The 21,768-nt window shown below is 43.5% G+C and overlaps 1 protein-coding gene and 2 long non-coding RNA genes across 3 annotated transcripts in view; 1 reads left to right on the plus strand and 2 right to left on the minus strand.

The window, feature by feature from the left end:
* The window catches only part of LOC148131653 (uncharacterized), a 243,781-nt gene that overhangs the window by 53,501 nt on the left and 168,512 nt on the right, over positions 1-21,768 (minus strand). The gene's annotated exons all lie outside the window — the stretch shown is intronic.
* Positions 784-17,260, minus strand: LOC148131654 (uncharacterized). Its single transcript, XR_015747117.1, has 3 exons — positions 17,035-17,260; positions 8,339-8,428; positions 784-1,168 (listed from the first exon to the last, which is right to left on the minus strand). It is a non-coding gene; the product is annotated as an uncharacterized LOC148131654 (long non-coding RNA).
* The window catches only part of LOC113424936 (complement C4-B-like), a 102,313-nt gene continuing 101,483 nt past the window's right edge, over positions 20,939-21,768 (plus strand). Inside the window, 1 exon segment of the mRNA XM_087952868.1 lies at positions 20,939-21,096. Within this exon segment, the coding sequence (XP_087808994.1) occupies positions 21,020-21,096 (77 nt within the window). The 5' untranslated portion in view covers positions 20,939-21,019.

A 21,768-nucleotide genomic window follows, 5' to 3' on the forward strand; every position in this document is an offset into this window, starting at 1 on the left:
AAAAAAACCTGCATAAATAAAGTCCACTAAACTCACGTTTATTGTTTGAAACAAGGCATCCCAATCCCATACAAGCATAAAAGAACCGCAACATTAAATACTGGATATTAAATTTAGCCATTTTCTATATGATGGCTTTCATCATTGTAAAAAAAAAATATCAGATTTCAAATCTTCATGTTTTTACAAGCAGATGTTAAATCCAAGGGGATAAACGCCAGCCTTCTGGAGGCTGAGGAACAAGACCGGTTGATGAGTCTAGGATAATAGGATAGGTCTAGGATATCAGTATATGCAAATCAGACCCGTGTTTTTTCTAGCACATGTAGCATTCGTCCGATTCAAAAAACTTGTGAGGACAAAGGATTTGGATGTTAGGATGTGACGTTTCCTGGCAGCTTAGAACAGCAAAAGCTTACAAAATAATTGTCAGGTGCACGGAAACAGAACAATATGAGAGAGTTGATCAGAGCAGTACGTTTATTGCTACTTGCCTATTTTCAATAATCTTGCCAGACTAACTGTAGTCACTACAGAACAACTAAATAAGGACTCCAAGGGTGTGCATGTGGGGGGGTGGAATGTCTGTTTTATGTCATTTCCTCCCTTTCAGCGATTCCAGGTTAGCTAGTCTCTTAACTGCTCCTTCCACTTCAGTTGCAGATTGCACCACATCATAAAATATGCAACTCAACCCAAGTAACTTAATACAGCCAAGTAAGACAATAAACAATAACGTAAGAATACTGTCAAAACAATATATTGAAATAATGGACACCGAAGATTTAATTTCTAAAAAGTCTCCAGAATATCTTTCGCTTAATTTTGGACAGCCAGACCAAGGGAGCCAAGTGCTCCTGCAAAGAATAGGATAGGATAGGATAAAACATAGGGTAGAAAATAGGAGAGGACAGGACAGGATAGAAAATAGGACAGGTGTTGTGGCCAACCAGCGGCCAGCAGAACTGGCAGCAGATTCAGACAGTGAGGAGGTTGGGGAGGAACATGGACCAGTCCTGGAGTCTGTGGAAGGCTCTGACAAGTGCTCTGCGTTGGGTGGCACAGATGGGACCAGGGCTGTCCGACAGTTATCAGCTGTCTTCCGAGTCGGAGATCAGTGGGGCAGAAGAACAGCAGGAGCCTGTTCCCGATGTGGACATGCACAGAGCTGCCAGAAGAAGGGAACAGTTAAGGAACAAGGGTCAACTCGGAAGTAAAGGCACAGGTGGACGGTGAATGTCCCCTCCCATAGGGAATAAAGAGGAGCGAAAGGGGAGTGGTGTTTGCAGGAGACAGTTCATTTAATTAGGGTGAAGATTTATTCCTGACTCCTTGCCATGTATGTTCTGCTACAGCAATGTTTCTCAACTCGCCTGCTTTAAGATGGATGGACTTCAACTCCCAGAATTCCCTAGCAAGCTAAACTTACTGGGGAATTCTGGGAGTTGAAGTCCATTCATTTTAAAGTCTTTAAGGTTGAGAATCACTGTGCTATATAGCATTGTGCTTGGAAGCTATCGGCCTGGCAACTCTCCAAGCTTGATAAGGTCTATGATTGTAAATCACTCTTGAAAGACTGTTTGCCGGGACTTGGCTAGATGTGAATGAGAGGAATTCACATTAGCGTAAATAAAAGGGGTTTTGTCCAGACGAAGAGTCCGCTTTGTGGTTTTGTGAAGCCAAGGTCAGAACAGCAGAACAACAAGAAAGGATAGAATAGAATAGAATCATAGGATAAGGACAAGGATAAGGGTAAGGATAAGGATGAGACTGAGACTGAGACTGAGACTGAGACTGAGACTGAGAATAAGAATAAGAATAAGAATAAGAATAAGAATAAGAGCTAGAAGGGACCTTGGAGGTCTTCTAGTCCAGCCCCCTGCTCAAGCAGGACCCTATACCATTTCTGGCACGTGATTGAAATATCTTAGCCCCAAGCCATGTTGGGCATTATGAGTCAAACACTGTAATGCCATGTGCAAATGAGAGATAGCAGTAGGGAATATCGGCAACAGCACTGCAATTTTCCAGAGAGAAGGGAGCACATTCCAGACAGGGGCCCAGCACATGAGACTGGACTGTCCTCAACTGGCTGAGGGAGGGAGGAAAAGGTTCAGGGTAGGGACACAGCCTAGAATCTCCCAGGGTTAGAAGGTTATAGCTTTAGTCTGTCTAGATTCTGTCTATCAGACATAAGCAAATGAAGAAGTGGACTCGATTGGCCCTCCCTGGGTCATCTTTGGGCTCAGGTCTGAAGCAGCCATTTCAACTTCCCCCCAGAAACCTATTAGCAGCCAATGCAGCGCCTGCACAACGGGCCTACTGCAGCTTCTGGGTGGTCTTCCAAGGCAGCTCCATGTAGAGTACATGGCAGAAGTCTAACCCAGCAAGCAATAAGGGCATGAGTTTTTTGTAGCCAGGTCCTCCTGCTTTAAGAAGGACCACTCGGTGGCATCTAGTTTCTACCGCCTGGGAATCCAAGAGAACCCCAATTCACAGAGTTGCTACTTTATGGGAAGTGCTATGTGTTAGAGAGATGACACTGGGACCAGCAGAGGACAGCAAAGCACCAAGAGCTTTTAGCATCTTCCATCCCATCCAGACCTCCACATCTGTTGGACAAGGATTTGGTGACCTCTCTAGAATATCTCGTATGAAATGATGGAATAAGAGTTTAGTCAAATGAATGATTCATAACTGCTAAATATATGTTAGATTGACAATTTGAGAACCTTTACAACTTGTGAGTAAGGACTATGAAAGGATAGCACAAAAGATTTGTAACCAACTGACACACTGTATGTATATAACTGGAAGATGTTTTTATTTTTTTGTTTTTGTCTGTATATGTTTGTCTTTAAAAAAAAATAAAAAATAAAAATTGGTGACCTCTGCAGCTGGCACTCACTCGGAAGGCAATTTAATGATGCGCATTTCTAAGTATTGGATGGCCTCTCCCAGAAGCTTCACATTAAACAGGAAGAGCAAACCCTGCACAACAAAAACACCCACAAGCTGAAACCTTCTACCAAAGTAGGAAATGTCTCTGATCCCCCCACAACCCTTAAAAGCAACTCTGGAGGATATTGTGCTATTGTGATAGCAAAATCACCAAGAGTTGTTGTAATAAGGTGCCCTATCCCATCCAGATCCCAAAACTGTAAAGGTCACCCGGTAGGCAGGGTTTCTAAACTTGGGCAACTTTAAGATCAGAGGTGGTATATTCAGCAGGTTCTGACCAGATCTGGAGAACCAGTAGTGGAAATTTTGAGTAGTTCGGAGAACCAGCAATACCACCTCTGACTGGCCCCACCCCCATCTATTCTCTGCCTCCCACGTCCCAGCTGATCGGCTGGGTCTTCTTTGGTTGCCCTGCACAGGAGAATGGAGCTGGAAAGCAGGTTAGTGGGGTGGGGAGGGAATGGGGATTTTGCAGCATCCTTCCCCCTGGAGTGGGGTGGAAATGGGGATTTTACACGCCCACCAAGCCATGCCCACTAAGCCACGCCCACAGAACCAGTAGAAAAAACAACTTGAATCCCACCACTGGCACAGGGTCAGGTTATTTGTACGACAGCTTTGGGACAATTATGACCTGGACGACTGAGAATCTCCGTAGATATTCTTCAAAACATGTTTGAGAAAAGATTGGACATTAGATATCTCATGCTGGTGTTTTAAGGGGTCATTTAGGTGAGATAGGTGATGTAGAAATGTGATAAACAAACAAACGAACAAATAAATTTAAGTATATTTGAGGTTTTTTTTATTCGTATGATTCTGGCATGTCCCAAGTTACTTTCAAGTTGCAACTGATGATAATGTAGTCTTTTCTTTTTAATGTCAATGTTGACTTTGGGCAATTGCCTGGACAAGTTTTCTTGGCTCGATTTCAGAGGTGGCTTGGCTTGCCTCCTTCCTAGGGCTGAGAGAGAGAGGGATTGGCCCATGGTCTTCATGCCAGCTGGCTTTGTGCTAAGGCAGGATTAGAACTCAGAGCATTGCAGTTTCTAGCCTGGGGCCTTAACAGACTCTTTAATGACTTGGAGGGGAGGGGGAAACATAGTAGGCGAAGGTGTAACCGTGGTTTTGAATTTTATTCCCCATATATGGAATTTGACATGTTATGAAACGTTGATCTTATCAAATCCGAATCTTGACAAAGAAAACTATCTTACGTTGATGGAAAGAAAGTTATGCGCTGATCCAGAGGTGGACTTCAAAAAAATTTAGCAACCGGTTCTCTGCCCGGTTGCTGGCTGGGTGTGGCCATGGTGGGTGTGGCCTAGTCGGCCTCCTGCACCATGAGGGAAGGCATTTTCTCCCTTCCTGGCCTACGGAGGCTTTCCTCAAGCCTCTGAGAGAGCGAAAACAGCCTCCTCAGGCTTCGGAGCCTCCAGGTGGCCTGTTTTTCACCCTCGCTGAGTCTCCATGCAGACCACTCACTTACCTGGGATCCAAATCGGGCCGCGTGGAGACTCCAGGGAAGGGAGGGGCATAGTGGGAGGGGCCAGCCAGCCATTGCAACTACCAGTTTGGCAAACCAGATATAAAATTAACATCCAGTTCCCCTGAACCGGTGCGAATCGCTCGCAACACACCCCTGCGCTGATCTTAAGGAATGGATGCGAGATACATGCTCCGTCAGATTTTGAAATGTCTTTATATTCTAAAAATGAGAAGAAGCCTGTTTCTTCTCATTGTTAGAATAACATGTTTCCACATTATTCCATGTTTCTGTATGCTCTGGGTTTAAGAATAAGTTTAAGGATTCAATTAATTTTACATTAGTATTGTGTGCATTTTTTTCTTCGTGTTTTTCCTCCCTTTTATTTTAATTGCCGAAACATATGGAGTTTTACTGTACTATCACTAACGTATCATTTTATTTTATCTTTGTTATACATCACTAATAATATTTTTAGGTCAACATTTTACCTTACAAGCTGCTTTCAGTTCCTCTACACCCTGGCCCTTTTATTGGGTTTTTATTGTTGCTACTTTGCATAATTTTATTTTTCCCCCATACCATAAACCATGTTTTGGTCTATATACATATATCTTCTGTCAATCACCTTCCATTCAGTCTTAGATAGCAACAAATGCAAGGTTTTAGTTTATAAAAGGAGCAACAAAGAACAACCAATATGAAAACATACTAGCAGCTGAAAAAAATAATACAGTGGTAGACAAAAAAAATAATCCCATCATTTCCTGGCACGTAGAAGGGGAAGAAAATTTTAGAAGAAATAGAAGGGGAAGAAATACTGCTTTATAAAGCTTTAGTAAAACCACACTTGGACTACTGCATCCAGTTTTGGTCACCAAATTATATATATAAAAAAAGATCTTGAGAATGCCGACAAGAGCAACAAAGAGGACTAGAGCAGGGGTCCCCAACCGCCCGGTCCGCGGACCGGTCTGGGCCGCGGAACAAGCCTTACCGGGCTGCTGGTTGCTGGGCGCCGCCATCTTTTTGCAAAAGCGCTTCTGGTGAGCTTTTCCGGGTAGAAAGCTGCACGGAAGCGCTGTTTCGTCATAAAAAGATGGCGCGCCAGCGCTTCCAGTGAGCTTTTCCGGGTAGAAAGCCATTTCTACCCGAAAAGCTCACCAGAAGCAACTAAGCGCCATCTTTTATGCAAAACTGCGCTTCGGTGACGTCACCGGCGCGCCGTCATAAAAGATGGCGGCGCCCAGCTGAACGCCGGGTGACCGGGCCGCGGCGCCCAGCTGATGTCGGAACCGGGCACAAGCGCGTCGAAAGGTTGGGGATCCCTGGACTAGAGGACTGGAGACTAAAACATAGGAAGAAAGGTTGCAGGAAGGGGTGACATGGTAACAGGGTTTTAATATTTGAGGATCTGCCACAAGGAGGAGGGGGTCAATGTATTTTTTGAAGTGCCAGAAGGCAAGTCAAGAAACGATGGATGGAAACTAAACACAGAAGGAAGCAACCTAGAACTAAGGAAAAATGTCCTGACAGTGAGAACAATCAACCAGAGGAATGGTTTGTCTTCAGGGGTGAAATTCAACCACCTCACACCAGTGGTGGGATTCAAATATTTTTACTACCAGTTCTGTGGGCGTGGCTTGGTGGGCGTGGCAGGGGAAGGATACTGTAAACTCTCCAGTCAGAGGTGGGATTTGCCGGTTCTTCGAACTACTCAAAATTTCCACTACCAGTTCTCCAGAATTGGTCAGAACCTGCTGAATATCCACCTCTGCCTCACACCATCTTGGGATCTGAATCGGTTGGCCCCACCCACGCCCACCCGCCTTCTTCCTTTTAGAGACTGAGTCCCACCAAGCCACGCCCCCACAGAGCCAGCAGGGAAAAATTTTGGATTTCACTCCTGTTTGTCTTCAGAAGTTATTGGTGCTTCATCACGGGAAGCTTTCAAGAAGAGACTGGACAGCCATTGGTCTGAAATGATATAGGGCAATGTTGGCGAATCTTTTCAGCACCGAGTGCCAAAATGGGAACGCATGCACGCGCCTGGAGGGGGGGGCGCGTCGGAAACCGGAAGAGCAGCTCCCGGCACGCTTGGGAGTGCCAGAACCCAGAAGAGCAACGGGCAACAGCTGGCATGCCCGGAGAGATGGCTCTGCTTGCCACTTCCAGCATGCATCCCATAGGTTCGCCATCACAGATATAGGGTCTCCTGATGGAGGGTTGGACTAAAAGACCTTCAAGGTCCCTTCCAATTCTTTTTTGCTATGCTCTATGTTCTAAATAGAATCAGGGACAGGTTTTGTTTTCTTGGGCTCCAAGATCAGCCCCAGTGGTGGGATTCAAATTTTTTTTACTACCAGTTATGTGGGCGTGGCTTGGTGGGCATGGCCATGTGACTGGGTGGGCATGGCTTTTTTGGCTTTTTTGCAGCCAACCCCCCCCCACCCATTTTTTGGGGCCTTCTGGGCCTCAGGGGAGCCTCTGTGGTGGTGGGGGCGTTTTTGCTCCCCTAAGGCTCCTCTGAGGCTCAGGAAGAAAAAAAACATGGAGCACCCCTCCATGCTCCATTTTGGGAGCTTCCTGGCCTCAGAAGAGCCTCTGGCTGGATGCCAAAAGGAGAAGGGGACAGCAGAGGATGAGATGGTGGGGTGGTGTCATTGATGTAATGAACACAAATTTGGGCAGACTCCAGGAAACATGGGAAGAGAGGGGGGGCATAGCATGCTATGACCCATATTGTCATGAAGAGTCAGACACCTGTCAGACTTGAAGCTTCTAAATAAAATATGGCAGGGCCAGTCAGAGGTGGGATTTTAACCAGTTCTCCGAACTACTCAAAATTTCCGCTACTGGTTCTCCAGAACTGGTCAGAACCTTGTGCTGGTTAAATAGTATATAGTTAGTTGGGAATGGGAGCTTTCCCCTTAAGGGAATGCTTCATGGGAAATGTAGTTAATGCCTCATGGGAGATGTGGTTAATGTCATGTGGCCACATCTGTAATCCTTATTGGTCACTGAATTGACCCTCGGTTGGGTTGGGGGGGAGTTTTCTTCACTCTTGCCTGGACCCAGCATCATGCTAGAGCCTCCCTCGCTGTATTGTTATGGGATGAAGATAGCCATCTTTTCACACTATGAAGACAACAATGCAAAGATTGGACATTCGATGAATCTCAACATAACTGTGAGTTATACCTTGAGGATACCTAATAAGATCCAATAAAGAAACTTTGTAAGGGAAGCCTTTGTAATGTTTAACTAACTGTCTCTATATTCGGCCAGAAAATTAGAGAGACAGCAAAGTTGGCAGCTCCCATTCCCAACTAACTAAATACAACCTGCTGAATACCACCTCTGATTAAGTTCATCTCTGGAAATCCAGCAAAGGGCTCTAAATATTTTGAACATATAATTCACAGGCAAGCATCACTGGAGAAGACCCTGATGTCTGGGGAAAAAAATCAAAGGAATTTGAAAAAGAGGGAAACTGAGGTGAAGGTGGTGAGGTAACTATCATTGACGACACAAGAGAGAGCACACAATTTCCAACAAACAATCCTGGCAAAATGATGTACAACAGATCACAAAGACTTTCAAGAGACTGAGTGATAATCCATGTGAGCCTATTCAGTTAGGTTTTATTTCTGAAACCAGGGTTAACTCAACAAGGGCCTATTGCGATGTGTGAACCCAGTGGCAGCAATTATAAGGGGATCTCTCACAAGATGACGTTGGACGGGAGCTGCTTCTGGCCCGTTCTTCCTTCACCAGTGTTTAGATTCTCACTCCCTCATTTACACCATACTTACTAAGCTTACCTAGCCATCACTGAGCAATTAGAGGGCATATCCTTCATTTTTTTCCTTTTCAAAAAAATGTACACACCTGCTAACCACGGGGCTTTCCCAGCTGGTTTAGTGTCTTCTTCCTGGTAACATAAGCCACAGCACGCTGAGAATTCAAACGGGTGATTTACTGTATATACCAAAAAAATAATAATAATCTAAAGTCAGCTGCCATATCGTGACTGTGGACACAAGGAAGAATGCAGATTATACAGACGGTTGAACACTTCCTTCTTTTTCCCACCCAAATCCTGTTTGCTGAAATCTGGTGGAATATTGCCAAGAATGTATGTTTTTGGGTGGTTATTTGAATGAATCGTGCTTCAGAACAGGCCAGAGGTGGTATTCAGCAGGTTCTGACCAGTTCTGGAGAACCGGTAGCAGTGGTGGGATTCAAATTTTTTTACTACTGGTTCTGTGGACGTGACTTGGTGGGCGTGGTGTGGCTTGGTGGGTGTGGGAGGGGAAGGATGCTGCAAAATCCCCATTCCCTCCCCACCCCACTAACCTGCTTTCCAGTTCCATTCTCCTGTGCAGGGCAACCAAAGAAGACCCAGCCAATCAGCTGGGACTCGGGAGGCAGAGAATAGATGGGGGCGGGGCCAGTCAGAGGTGGGATTTGCCGGTTCTCCGAACTACTCAAAACTTCCGCTACTGGTTCTCCAGATCTGGTCAGAACCTGCTGAATATGCCACCTCTGAATTCTTTCAATTTGTTTTAGGGCGCTTCACACTGCACCCTGTCACAAAGAGTGAGGCTTCAATCTCACAGTTTTGACACACACAGAAATAACCTGCTGGCTCCAGGCCAGTGTTTCTCAACCGTAACCCTTTAGAGGTGTGTGGACTTCACGTTCCATATGTCTATGGAGATTCTCAGTCATCCAGGTCATTGTTCTCTTAAAGGTGCTTTTTCAGAAAGAAAGAAAGAAAGAAAGAAAGAAAGAAAGAAAGAAAGAAAGAAAGAAAGAAAGAAAGAAAGAAAGAAAGAAAGAAGGGAGGGAGGGAGGGAGGGAGGGAGGGAGGGAGGGAGGGAGGGAGGGAGGAGGAGGGGAGGGAGGGAGGGAGGGAGGGAAGGAAGGAAGAAAGAAAGAAAGAAAGAAAGAGGGAGGAAGGAAGGAAGGAAGGAAGAAGAAAGAAAGAAAGAAAGAAAGAAAGAAAGAAAGAAAGAAAGAAAGAAAGAAAGAAAGAAAGAAAGAAAGAAAGAAAGAAAGAGGGAGGGAGGGAGGGAGGGAGGGAGGGAGAGAGGAAGGAAGGAAGAAAGAAAAGAAAGAAAGAGGGAGGGAGGAAGAAGGAAGGAAGGAAGGAAGGAAGGAAGGAAGGAAGGAAGGAAGGAAGGAAGGAAGAAAGAAAGAAGAAAGAAAGAAAGAAGAAAGAAAGAAAGAAAGAAAGAAAGAAAGAAAGAAAGAAAGAGGGAGGGAGGGAGGAAAAAAGAAAGAAAGAGGGAGGAAGGAAGGAAGAAAGGAAGGGAGGAAGGAAGGAAGAAAGAAGGAGGGAGGGAGGGAGGAAGGAAGAAAGAAAGAAAGAAAGAAAGAAAGAAAGAAAGAAAGAAAGAAAGAAAGAAAGAAAGAAAGAAAGAAAGAAAGAAAGAAAGAGGGAGGCAGAAAGAAAGAAGGAAAAGAAAGAAAGAGGAGGGAGGAGGAGAAGGAAGGAAGGAAGGAAGGAAGGAAGGAAGGAAGGAAGGAAGGAAGGAAGAAAGAAAGAAGAAAGAAAGAAAGAAGAAAGAAAGAAAGAAAGAAAGAAAGAAAGAAAGAAAGAAAGAGGGAGGGAGGGAGGAAAAAGAAAGAAAGAGGGAGGAAGGAAGGAAGAAAGGAAGGGAGGAAGGAAGGAAGAAAGAAGGAGGGAGGGAGGGAGGAAGGAAGAAAGAAAGAAAGAAAGAAAGAAAGAAAGAAAGAAAGAAAGAAAGAAAGAAAGAAAGAAAGAAAGAAAGAAAGAGGGAAGAAAGAAAGAAGGAAAAAGAAAGAAAGAAAGAGAAAAAGAAAGAAAGAAGGAGGGAGGGAGGAAGAAAGAAAGAAAGAAAGAAGGAGGGAGGGAGGAAGGAAGGAAGGAAGAAGGAGGGAGGGAGGAAGAAAGAAAGAAAGAAAGAAAGAAAGAAAGAAAGAAAGAAAGAAAGAAAGAAAGAAAGAGAAGAAAGATGGTGGGTTTTTTTGGAAAAGCCACCTTTGGACACAATTCAAAGATTGGAGGCTAAAACATAATAAGAACAGTTGCTGGAATTGGTCGTGTCTAATGAAAAGAAAGACTAGGGGAGACACAATAGCAGTCTTCCAATATCTCAGGGGCTGCCACAAAGAAGAGGGAGCCAAGCTATTCTCCAAAGCACCTCTCAGCAAAGGATGGAAACTAATCAGGGAGAAAAGCAATCTGGAACTAAGGAAGGATTTCCTGAGAGTTAGAAATATTAATCCGTGGAATGGCTTGCCTCCAGAAGTTGTGAATGCCCCAACAAGAAGAGATTGGATAATAACCATTGGGGTTTCTTGCCTGAGTAGCGGGTTGAGCTAGATGACCTGCAAGGTCCCAACTCAGTTATTCTGTTATTCTGCTTATCCTTGACTTGCCTCCTGACAATCCCTTCCTCTGGATTGTCTAAGGAAGGTCTATTTGGCACTTTCTCTCAGTCTCTCTCTCTGCCGGGCTCAGAAGCTCCTTTTTGTCTAAGTCTCCCCAACTTTTTCAATATGATGAATAACAATTTCCATTGCTTGCCAGGCCTCCGAATTTTATTCAGTTATTTTCCTGGACGGCTCCAAAATGGACCAACTTCAGACTGTTAAAAAGCTGAGATTTGGATTCAAGTCCACCTTAGTACTAGAAGGTCATTAATTAATTAATTATCAATTATGATGCAGTTCGTCTCTGATCCAAGTCCAACCTGGCAGGGTTATTGTTGCCAGGGTCAATTGGAGGCAGTTCTACCGATTCGGCTTTAAACCTCTGGAGGGGAGAAGGGACATAAATTTAAAATCTCCAGGAAAGATTCTTGCATAACATCTATTTATACTCTCATTTCTTCCCTTTTATCTTGGCTCGGGTTTAAGTTCTTCATTTATTTTCCTTTTTTCAAATTCTGCCTGTTTAGCTTTTTGTCCTGCTGTTTCCTTCACTCAGCAAAGCCAAGCCAAAAAAAAACAAAAACAAAAAACCCCAACCACAAACCAATCAAATATACAGATATGCCCATCATTCTTGGCTATAGCTCCTCTTTCTTGGCAACCTTACTCAGCACGGCTGGCCCCGACATAATTGATCAGAAAAATCTTTAATCTTGACTTGCAACCATTCATTTAGTGACTTTCAAAGTTACAACGGTCAGAGGTGGTATATTCAGCAGGTTCTGACCAGTTCTGGAGAACCAGGTAGCAGAAATTTGGAGGAGTTCGGAGAACTGGCAAATCCCACCTCTGATTGGCCCCGCCCCCATTATTCTCCGCCTCCCATTGAGTCCCAGCTGATCGGCTGGGTCTTCTTTGGTTGCCCTGCACAGGAGAACGGAGCTGGAAAGCAGATTAGTGGGGTGGGGAGGGAATGGGGATTTTGCAGTATATCCTTCCCATGCCACGCCCACCAAGTCACGCCCACCTGTTCCGATGATCAGCTGTAGCAGGATACCCCTCGCTGCCATACTGCTTTGCCCAGAAGGCTTCCCTGGGGCCCAGGAGGCAAAAAGGGGTGCATGGGCGGTGGCTGCAAGGAGAAGGAGGAGGAGGAGGAGGAGGAGGAGGAGGAGGAGAAGAAGAAGAAGAAGAAGAAGAAGAAGAAGAAGAAGAAGAAGAAGAAGAAGAAGAAGAAGAAGAAGAAGAAGCCATGCCCTCCCAGTCACCTGGCCACGCCTACCTAGCCACACCCATCTAGCCACGCCCACAGAACTGGTAGTAAAAATATTTGCAACCCACCCCTACCTCAAACCCTCACAGTTTCAACCTCAAACTGTCTGTTGTGGATCTCACCCCATTCCTAAGAGGTCCTTAAAGGGGGCGTGCTTAAACTCACCAGCGTGCCTACCGTCCCTGTCTTACTGTCCCCATTTATCTGTATTTACTTCCTTTGTTCATGTTTATGTTTATACCTGTACTCGTTATCTTGTACATGTTTGACAAACAATAAATAAAATAAATAAAAGTTCCTCAGCCAGTGTGGGCTCAATTAATGCAAACTGAGGAATTCTGGGAATTGAAGTCCACAATTCTTAAAGACCCCTAGTTTAGGAGATCTCGTTTCAACTCGATTCTAGTTTAGGAGATCTGCTTCAATTCGCTTTTTCTTTGCAGTACACGTTGAAAAATGAGCAGAACTTTGATGATACCATTATTGCCCCCCAACGTGACTTTTTTTGGTCCCAATCTGTACAAACAGCTTACAAGAAAGGAGAAATGGGAACAAACGTTGTCTCTCACAATGCTTTAGAACAGCTTTTCTTAACCAAGGCAACTTTAAGATGTGTGGACTTCAACTCCCAGAATTCCCCAGCCAGCATGGCGAATGGCTGGCTCGGGAATTCTGGGAATTGAAGTCCTCACATGGTATAAGCCGTCAAGCCTGAGAAACACTGCATGACAAGTCTCAGGAGCCTATAAATGCCTTCACTTAGATACGAAGAATTCGTAAACACAGGTTGGCTGTCAAGTGTTCGAATTTTGATGCAGATGCTTCAATGGACATAGTTGATAAATGAACAGTTGTAAGTTGAGGACTTCCCCTATAATAACATCCGAAAGCTTCTCTCCCATCGCACCTCGGTTTCCATACCTTTGGACTGTCAGTACAGATCTGGGAGAATAATGAATTATTCCTGCCCACTTTATTCAATGCTCAGAAACATCAGCATTCCATTTGTTATAGAAAGCCAGCTTTTGGGGCTAAAAGCTATAGAAAGCATAAAATGAAAGAAAGATAGAAAAAAGGAGGGAGGGAGGAATAGCTTGAATGACAGAGCGTGTCCAACAACAGCTTAGCAATGAGAGTCTAAGACACGCTGGCTCATTTTTCTTCCTCTAATTAGTCTCCTAATTACTAGGCTGTTTTGCTTAATTAAAACCAGAGAGAGGCAGGAAAGGGGGGGGGATTTATTAGGGGTTCCACTCCTGTCTCCCAATCAGTGCTAATTAATATCATCTCCAACTGCAGGCTTAATGAGCTGCTAATTAACCATGAAAGGAAAAGGATGAATCCATATTTTCCTCACCTGCTAGGCTACGCCACGCCGCCCCAAAGAGATGGGACTGCCAATGTTCTCCTCTGCCCCCCCGCCCTTCCCACTACTAAATGCTTCCAGACCTTCTCCCTCCTCGATCTATTTCCACACACCCTGCCAGACGCAAAACTTTCCCAACCAGGAGTAAGTTTCGTTTTCTGCAGGCGAAGGAATTTCCCGGTAATCATGTGGGCTGTGTTTCCCAGCAGAGGAAGGCTGAGTTGTGCAGACAGTCAATAAATTAGCAGGTCAATGTCCAGTGATGTTCTGGAGTGAGTGGGACGGGTGGGGTGGGGGGCTTGGCTGGGGCGGGAGACCTTTTATCACAAGAGAGGAGGGGGAGAAAAGGGGGGCCTTGCAGGTTTGCGGTGGTAAAACATACAAAGCAGAGTTGCTGGAATTGGGTAGAATAGAATAGAATAGAATAGAATAGAATAGAATAGAATAGAATAGAATAGAATAGAATAGAATAGAATAGAATAGAAAATAGACTAGACTAGACTAGACTAGACTAGACTAGACTAGAATAAAATAGAATAGAATAGAATAGAATAGAATAGAATAGAATATAGAGAATAGAGTAGAATAGAAGAGTAGAGTAGAGTAGAGTAGAATAGAACAGAATAGAATAGAATATAGACTAGACTAGACTAGACTAGACTAGACTAGACCAGACCAGACCAGACCAGACCAGACCAGACCAGACCAGACCAGAATAGAATAGAATAGAATAGAATAGAATAGAATAGAATAGAATAGAATAGAATAGAATAGAATAGAATAGAAAATAGATAGACTAGACTAGACTAGAATAGAATAGAATAGAATAGAATGTAGAGAATAGAGTAGAATAGAAGAGTAGAGTAGAGTAGAGAATATAGACTAGACTAGACTAGACTAGACTAGACTAGACTAGACCAGACCAGACCAGAATAGACTAGAATAGAATAGAATATAGAATAGAATAGAATAGAATGAATAGAATAGAATAGATGAATAGAATAGAATAGAATAGAATAGAAAATAGACTAGACTAGACTAGACTAGACTAGACTAGAGAATAAAATAGAATAGAATAGAATAGAATAGAATATAGAGAATAGAGTAGAATAGAAGGTAGAGTAGAGTAGAGTAGAATAGAACAGAATAGAATAGAATATAGACTAGACTAGACTAGACTAGACTAGACAGACCAGACCAGACCAGACCAGACCAGACCAGAATAGAATAGAATAGAATAGAATAGAATAGAATAGAATAGAAAATAGATAGACTAGACTAGACTAGACTAGAATAGAATAGAATAGAATAGAATGTGAGAATAGAATAGAATAGAAGGTAGAGAGTAGAGTAAGTAGAATAGAACAGAACAGAATAGAATAGACTAGACTAGACTAGACTAGACTAGAAGACAGACCAGACCAGAATAGACTAGAATAGAATAGAATAGAATAGAATAGAATGAATAGAATAGAATAGAAAATGATAGACTAGACTAGACTAGACTAGACTAGACTAGAATAGAATAGAATAGAATAGAATAGAATAGAATAGAATAGAAAATAGAATAGAATAGAAGATAGAATAATAGAATAGAATAGAATAGAATAGAATAGAATAGAATGAATAGAAAATAGAATAGAATAGAATAGAATAGAATAGAATAGAATAGAATAGAATAGAATAGAATAGAACAGAACAGAATAGAAAATAGAATAGAATAGAATAGAAAATAATAGAATAGAAAATAGAATAGAATAGAATAGAATAGAATAGAATAGAATAGAATAGAATAGAATAGAATAGAATAGAACAGAAAGTAGAAGTAGAGTAGAGTAGAGTAGAGTAGAGTAGAGTAGAGTAGAGAGAGAGTAGAGTAGAGTAGAGTAGAGTAGAGTAGAGTAAGTAGAATAGAATTCTTTATTGGCCAAGTGTGATTGGACACACAAGGGTATGTCTAGTTTAATGAAAAGGAGGACTAGGGGTGACAAGATAGCTGTGTTCCAATATTTGAGGGGCTGCCACAAAGAAGAGGGGGCCAACCTAATCTTCAAAGCACCTGAAGGCAGAGCAAGAAGCCATGGATGGAAACCAATCAAGGAGAGAGCAACTTAGAACTAAGGGCTGACAGTTAGAAGAATTAATCAGGAGACTTCCCTCCAGAAGTTGTGAATGCTCCAACACTGGAAGTTTTTAAGAAGAGATTGGACAACGAATCCAATCCCTGGAAATGGTATATCCGGCAGGGGTCTTCAAACTTGACAGCTTTAAGACTTGTGGACTTCAACTCCCAGAATTCCTCTTCCAGTCATGTTAGCTCAGGAATTCTGGGAGTTAAAGTCCAGGAGCCTTAAACTTGCCAAATTTGAAGACCCTTGGTATAGCATCTCCTGCTTATATTATAAAAAAAAAAGATGTTGAGATTCAGTAAAGAGTTGCAGAAAAGAGCAACAAAGATGATTAGAGGGCTGGAGGATGAATGGTTGCAGGAACTGAGTTTGTCTAGTCTAGTGAAAAGAAGGACTAGGAGTGACATGATAGCATTGTTCCAATATCTAAGGCGTTGCCACAAAGAAAAGAAGCCATGGGATGGAAACTAGTCAAGGAGAGAAGCAATCTAGAACTAAGGAGAAATTTCCTCACAGTGAGAACAATTAACCAGTGGAACAGCTTGCCTTCAGAAGTTGTAGGTGCTCCATCACTGGGGGCTTTTAAAAAGAGACTGGACATTTGTCTGAAATGGTCTATAGCAGGGGTCCCCAACCACCGGTCCGCGGACCAGTACTGGTCCGTGGAACAAATCCTACCGGGCCGCTGGTTTGCTGGGCGCCGCCATCTTGTTTTGATGAAAAAGTGCTTCCGGTGAGCTTTTACCCGGAAAAGCTCACCGGAAGCACTTTTTCATCAAAACAAGATGGCGGCGCCCAGCTGATGCCGGTACCGGGCCGCGGCATAAAAAAGGTTGGGGACCACTGGTCTATAGGGTCTGCTGCTTGAACAGAGGGTTGGACTAAAAGACCTCCAAAATCCCTTCCAACTCTCTTATTCCGTTATTGTGTTATTCCGTTATTGTGTTATTCCCCTCTGAAGCACACCTGCTTAGCTCCCCCATCATTTATCCTTCACATAGATGGAGGCTTTGAGTTGGAGAAAGGTTGGTTTCAGTTCGGCTTTGCTACCCACTCTCAGCCTAGGGAAGCTGCCTCTGTTGAATTCCTGCCTGGCGTGCAGTTATTAAAAGGCACTCCCATGGGAGAAGGACAGCTCGGGAACTCAGCACCCCAGCCTTCAACTAATGCAAGGAAGAGTATACTTCTGCTTGTAAATGCCACATCCTGCGATGCCCTTAAGGACATCGGTAAAGTTTCGGGAACGTCTTTCTCTGTTGCAACCGGAGGTTCTATCAAGACTGACCTGAAATGACAAACCATTAACCCCTTACCATCTGAGTAAACCCTCTGCGGTTGCTCTAATTTGACATGACAACGGATCCTCGATTTGCAACCAATCCCTTAGTGAACAATGGAAAAAAATGGTACTTACCGCCTGGATTCAAAATTCCAACAGCCGGGCTCTGATAGACAAGTTACATTTTTTGGGCCTGAAACCAGCAAAGAATATGGGTTTCCAGGGGGGAAAAAACTCCACTCATTGCAGGCAATAGATTTGCTTAATGACCTTCATTCTTTTTCAAGTACGTGTCCACATCAGGGTTGAATATTCCAAGCAGGGTGAAATCTGAGAAGGGCATGGTAGAGTGAGAAAAACACTTCCCGTAACTCTATGTCCCAGTTAATGTATTTCAGGATAGTTTCTTAACAACTGGATCACACAGCCAGCTCACGTAACTGTTTGTTCTTCCCTTTGGTGTAGACTTTGTCTCCCAATTGATGTCAGGGTAGTTAAAGTTCCCCCCATTACTATGATGGTTTCTTCCTACATACCTTAGCTGTTTAGCAAAAAGTTCATCTATTTCCTCTGTTTGGTTGGCCTATAGTATATACCTATATCATTTTTCCCCCTTTTACATTGACCCAGGTGCATTCAAAACAGTTTTCATCATTGTTGTGCTATATTTATTTCTTATATATGTTTGGTCTGTTTCTTTTCAACAATTTAAATCCCCCTAGCTGTATATTCCATTCATGGGTTTCATCCCATCAAGTTTCCATAATGGCGACAATATATCTGCCCTCATACACTTGGATTTCTAGTTCATCCTGTTTATTCCTTATACTCTGCATTGGTGTATAGGCATTTGAATCCTTTTTGACTGACCCTCTGTTTGTTTTCTATATAACCTGTCTTATGTGTGAGTTCTCCTTCTTCTTTACCACCTGTTTGATTAGTACGCATGATAGGCAGGGTTGGGATTCAAAAGCCCAGCAACCGGTTCGCTGCCCAGTTGCTGGGTGGGTGTGGCCATGGTAGGCGTGGCCTACTGGAACTTCCTGTTTCTTGCTTCTGGGGCGGGTCTCCAGAACCCAGGGGAGGTCATTTTTGACCTCCCAAGGGTCCAGAGGCTTTCCCTGTGCCTCTGGGAGGGCAAAATGGCCTCCCCGGGCTCTGGAGGCCCTCCGGAAGCTGGAAACAGGCCTGTTTCCAGACTTCTGGAAGGCCCATTTTTCCCCCCTCCCAGAACTTCCATGTGGACCCTGCACTTACCTGCATCAGATGGAGACTCCTGGGAGGGGAGGGGCAGGGTGGGAGGAGCCAGCCCATCGGTTGAAATATGTAACTTTAACATCCGGTTCGTCCAAACCGGTCTGAACCGGTAGAATCCCATCCCTGAATCCCACACACTATCAAAAAGTAGATTTTTCCTTATTCTTAAGAAAAAATCTTACTGTGGTCAAGAAGGAGCTCCAGATCCTGCTGCCAAATCAGGTTTCCCCATTCCATCTTTGGGTTTTTCAATTTTCTGTCCAGTTTCTGGATGTTTCTACTTGTTCAGAGTTAAGCCATTCATTTCAGCTCAAGTTTCATCTGGATATTCTAATGCCTCTCAAGCAGTGATTCTCACTTCCAACCACTTTAAAATGGCTGGCTAGGAGAATTCTGGGAGTTGAAGTTCACCCATTTTAAAGTTGCCGAGTTTGAGAAATACCACTTTAATCTATCTCATGGTTGTCAAACTCGATCGTGTCACGTGACATATTGTGATGTATCGTGTCATTTTTTTGCCTTTGCCGAGCCTGGGTGCCGTGGCCTGCATGTGACACATCTGGCCTGCGGGCTGCCAGTTTGACAGGCCTGATCTACCTCCTTTGGGGCTGAGGATGAGAAGAAAACAATATAATAAAAGAATGAAACGGTTGGAAGCAGTGGTGGGATTCAAAATTTTTTACCACCAGTTCTGTGGACGTGGATGTTTCGTGGCCATGGTAGGGGAAGGATACTGAAAAATCCCCATTCCCTCCCCACCCCACTAACCTACTTTCCAGCTCCATTCTCCTGTGCAGGGCAACCAAAGATGACCCAGCCAATCAGCTGGGACTCAGGAGGCAGAGAATAGATGGGGGCGGGGCCAGTCAGAGGTGGTATTTGCCAGTTCTTTGAACTATTCAAAATTTCCACTACCAGTTCTCTAGAACTGGTCAGAACTTGCTGAATCCCACCTCTGGTTGGAAGGATCTTGGAAATCTTCTAGTCTAAAATTCCCCAATCTTTCTGGCTTTATGGATCACTGGCGGGAGGGTGGGGGAGAAGGGATGGTTCTGAACAAGCGGATGGCAAGCATGCACATCTCCATTTGTGTGCGCCCACTTCTCACACAAATGGAGCTCTCACCCGCTGCTTGCACAAGTGGGGATACTCGTGCATGTACTCGCCCAGTGTTTCCACAACCCGGATGCAAACAGCTCGTGTGCAAACTAGTGGGCCATGGCCCAGAGGCCCTATACCATTTCAGACAAATCCCAGCAGGCGTGCAAATAACTTGTTTACAAGCAAATAGATGGAAGATTGTTTTCCTTATCAACTTGTATTTTACAAATAACAACCAGGCCTTGGCTAATCTGCTGGAATGACTCAAGTTCTCTTTTATTGCAGGGAATTTCCCTATTCCTCTACCGTCACTCAAGGTTATTGGATGTTATTGTCTCTCCACCCTGCACACAGCTGAAAGTTCTCGTGACCCAGGCCGAACTCCTTGAAAGTTACAGTTCCAAGTTTCTAATCCATATTGATACCAGGTGTAATATTTTTTTTAAAAGCTGATGAGAGAAGGGGAGAAGTAAAAGGTTTGGTTTGATTTGATGGGCTGGTTCTCACGTCATGCTAAAAACTTTTGTTGTTTTTTCCCTTCAAAATTTGGCCACTTTAAAATGTGTGGACTTCAATTCCCAGGATTCCCCTAGTTAGTTTGCTGGGGGGTGGGGGGGGAGATTCTGGGAGTTGAAGTCCACACATCTTAAAAGTTGCCAAGTTTTAAAAACACTGAGCTAAAAAAATGTTAGAGGGCTTGAATGTACATGGCAACAGATTAACAAATCATAGTTTGGCTTCATAAGGCTCATTGAGTTGCAAACTAATGAACTTCATTTAAGGTAGTACATTGTAAACACTCAGAATTGCACCAAGCCAGCCTTTAAATGACAATTTAAATAACTTCAAAGCCAGAACTGACTCTGTTCATATGTTACACTAAACCATAAGCCATCAACTGGAATAAGTCAAACTGTAATTGGTTTGAATTAAACTTGAAGATAACTCATTGGAAGGATTTTTAGAAACTTTGGTTTATGGCTTCATGTGCTGAGCCAACCAATCCCATGATGGCTTGTTTGATGAACCACAGTTAAACATGCCATAGCTAAGGGCAATGTGCGCAGCTAGCCTTAGGATGTAGCATAAGCCACCACCTTTGAGTTAAGACTACAGCTCCCATTACCCACAGCCAGCTCAATTCCATCAAACCTGAGGTTCCTCCAGATCAGGGATAGGAAAAACTTGGCTCTTCTATCACTTATGGACTTCAACTCCCAGAATTCCTGAGTGAGCCATAAAAGTTTCCCCATCCCTGGCCTACTGGTTTTTCAGTTGTGAGGGAAATCAATTTTTGACTTGAATGGGACTGTTTAATATACAAATGTAGGACATATTCTTTATATTATTATTCTTGATATTCTTTATATGTCCTACATTTGTATATTGAACAGTCCCATTCAAATCAAAAATTGATTCCCCCCAACAACTGAAAAACCAGTAGGCCAGGGATGGGGAACCTTTTATGGCTCACTCAGGAATTCTGGGAGTTGAAGTCCATAAGTGATAGAAGAGCCAAGTTTCCCTACCCCTGCTCCAGACAGCTTCACTGGATAGCTCAGGCAGAATTCATTGGGTAGCCAGGCTGAGCCACCTCTTGCAAAGTTTTGCTTTCTCTTCAGCTGGAAACCTTCCATGTTATCTGACTCACACAGTGCTCCCCCTCCCCCATCCTTGTCCCTGCAATTAATTGCAAAATCCTCTCGCAGTCTTGGCCAGAGCTGAAGAAAGCATCGGGCAGGGCAGACCTGGTGATCCAGAGATGTCCTCTCCAAACCGGTTCCTTCTTTGGCTGTCATGGATGGGAGTTTTGATAGCGATCAGCCATCAAGCACCAAGGTGGGTAACGTCCGGCAAAAATACCAGCTTCTCTTCCTCAGTTATAATTCTCATCAGCAAGCTGCTGTTTTAGCACAGCAAAGGCAATCCCCAGCACATGAAATCCCTTTTACAGCCTTTGCCCAATCTCGCTAAGTAAACCTTTACCTATTGGTTTCTGCTCGCCATTGAGGTAAAGTCTCAGGGGCTCAGCCGTCAAAGAGACTGCCGCTTTTATTTTATTTAAATCTACTTGCATGCTGTGAGTTTGTAAATTCAGGCTCTGCTTTTTGTTTTCACTTCATTATCTTTGATTTTGCTTGAGGAGGGCTGGAAAAAAACCTGCTGGGAAAACAAGTGCTAGCTACATGAAGTATGACTGCTTCGTCCTTCCTTTAAAATACAATTTCAAAATCGAACTGAATGTTGTTGCATTATTATTATTATTATTATTATTATTATTATTATTATTATTATTATTAGTAGTAGTAGTAGTAGTAGTAGTAGTAGTAGTTAATCTTTAGTGAGAGTCACAGTCTTTGGAGTTGGTTGGTAGCTCAACAGCTTGAGTCCTAACCAAGGACCTAGGAACTGTTCAGGTAGCGTAGGAGGATATAAGCTGTTGCAAGTAAGGTGTTTTTTTTTTGTAGAATCAGGGTATTCAAGTCTGATAAATTCAGAATTTCCAAATAG

The sequence above is a fragment of the Notechis scutatus genome, chromosome 2, assembly GCF_049901735.1.
Source record: "Notechis scutatus isolate UNSWTSFEM ecotype Mainland chromosome 2, rNotScu1.2, whole genome shotgun sequence".
Taxonomy (NCBI): domain Eukaryota; kingdom Metazoa; phylum Chordata; class Lepidosauria; order Squamata; family Elapidae; genus Notechis; species Notechis scutatus.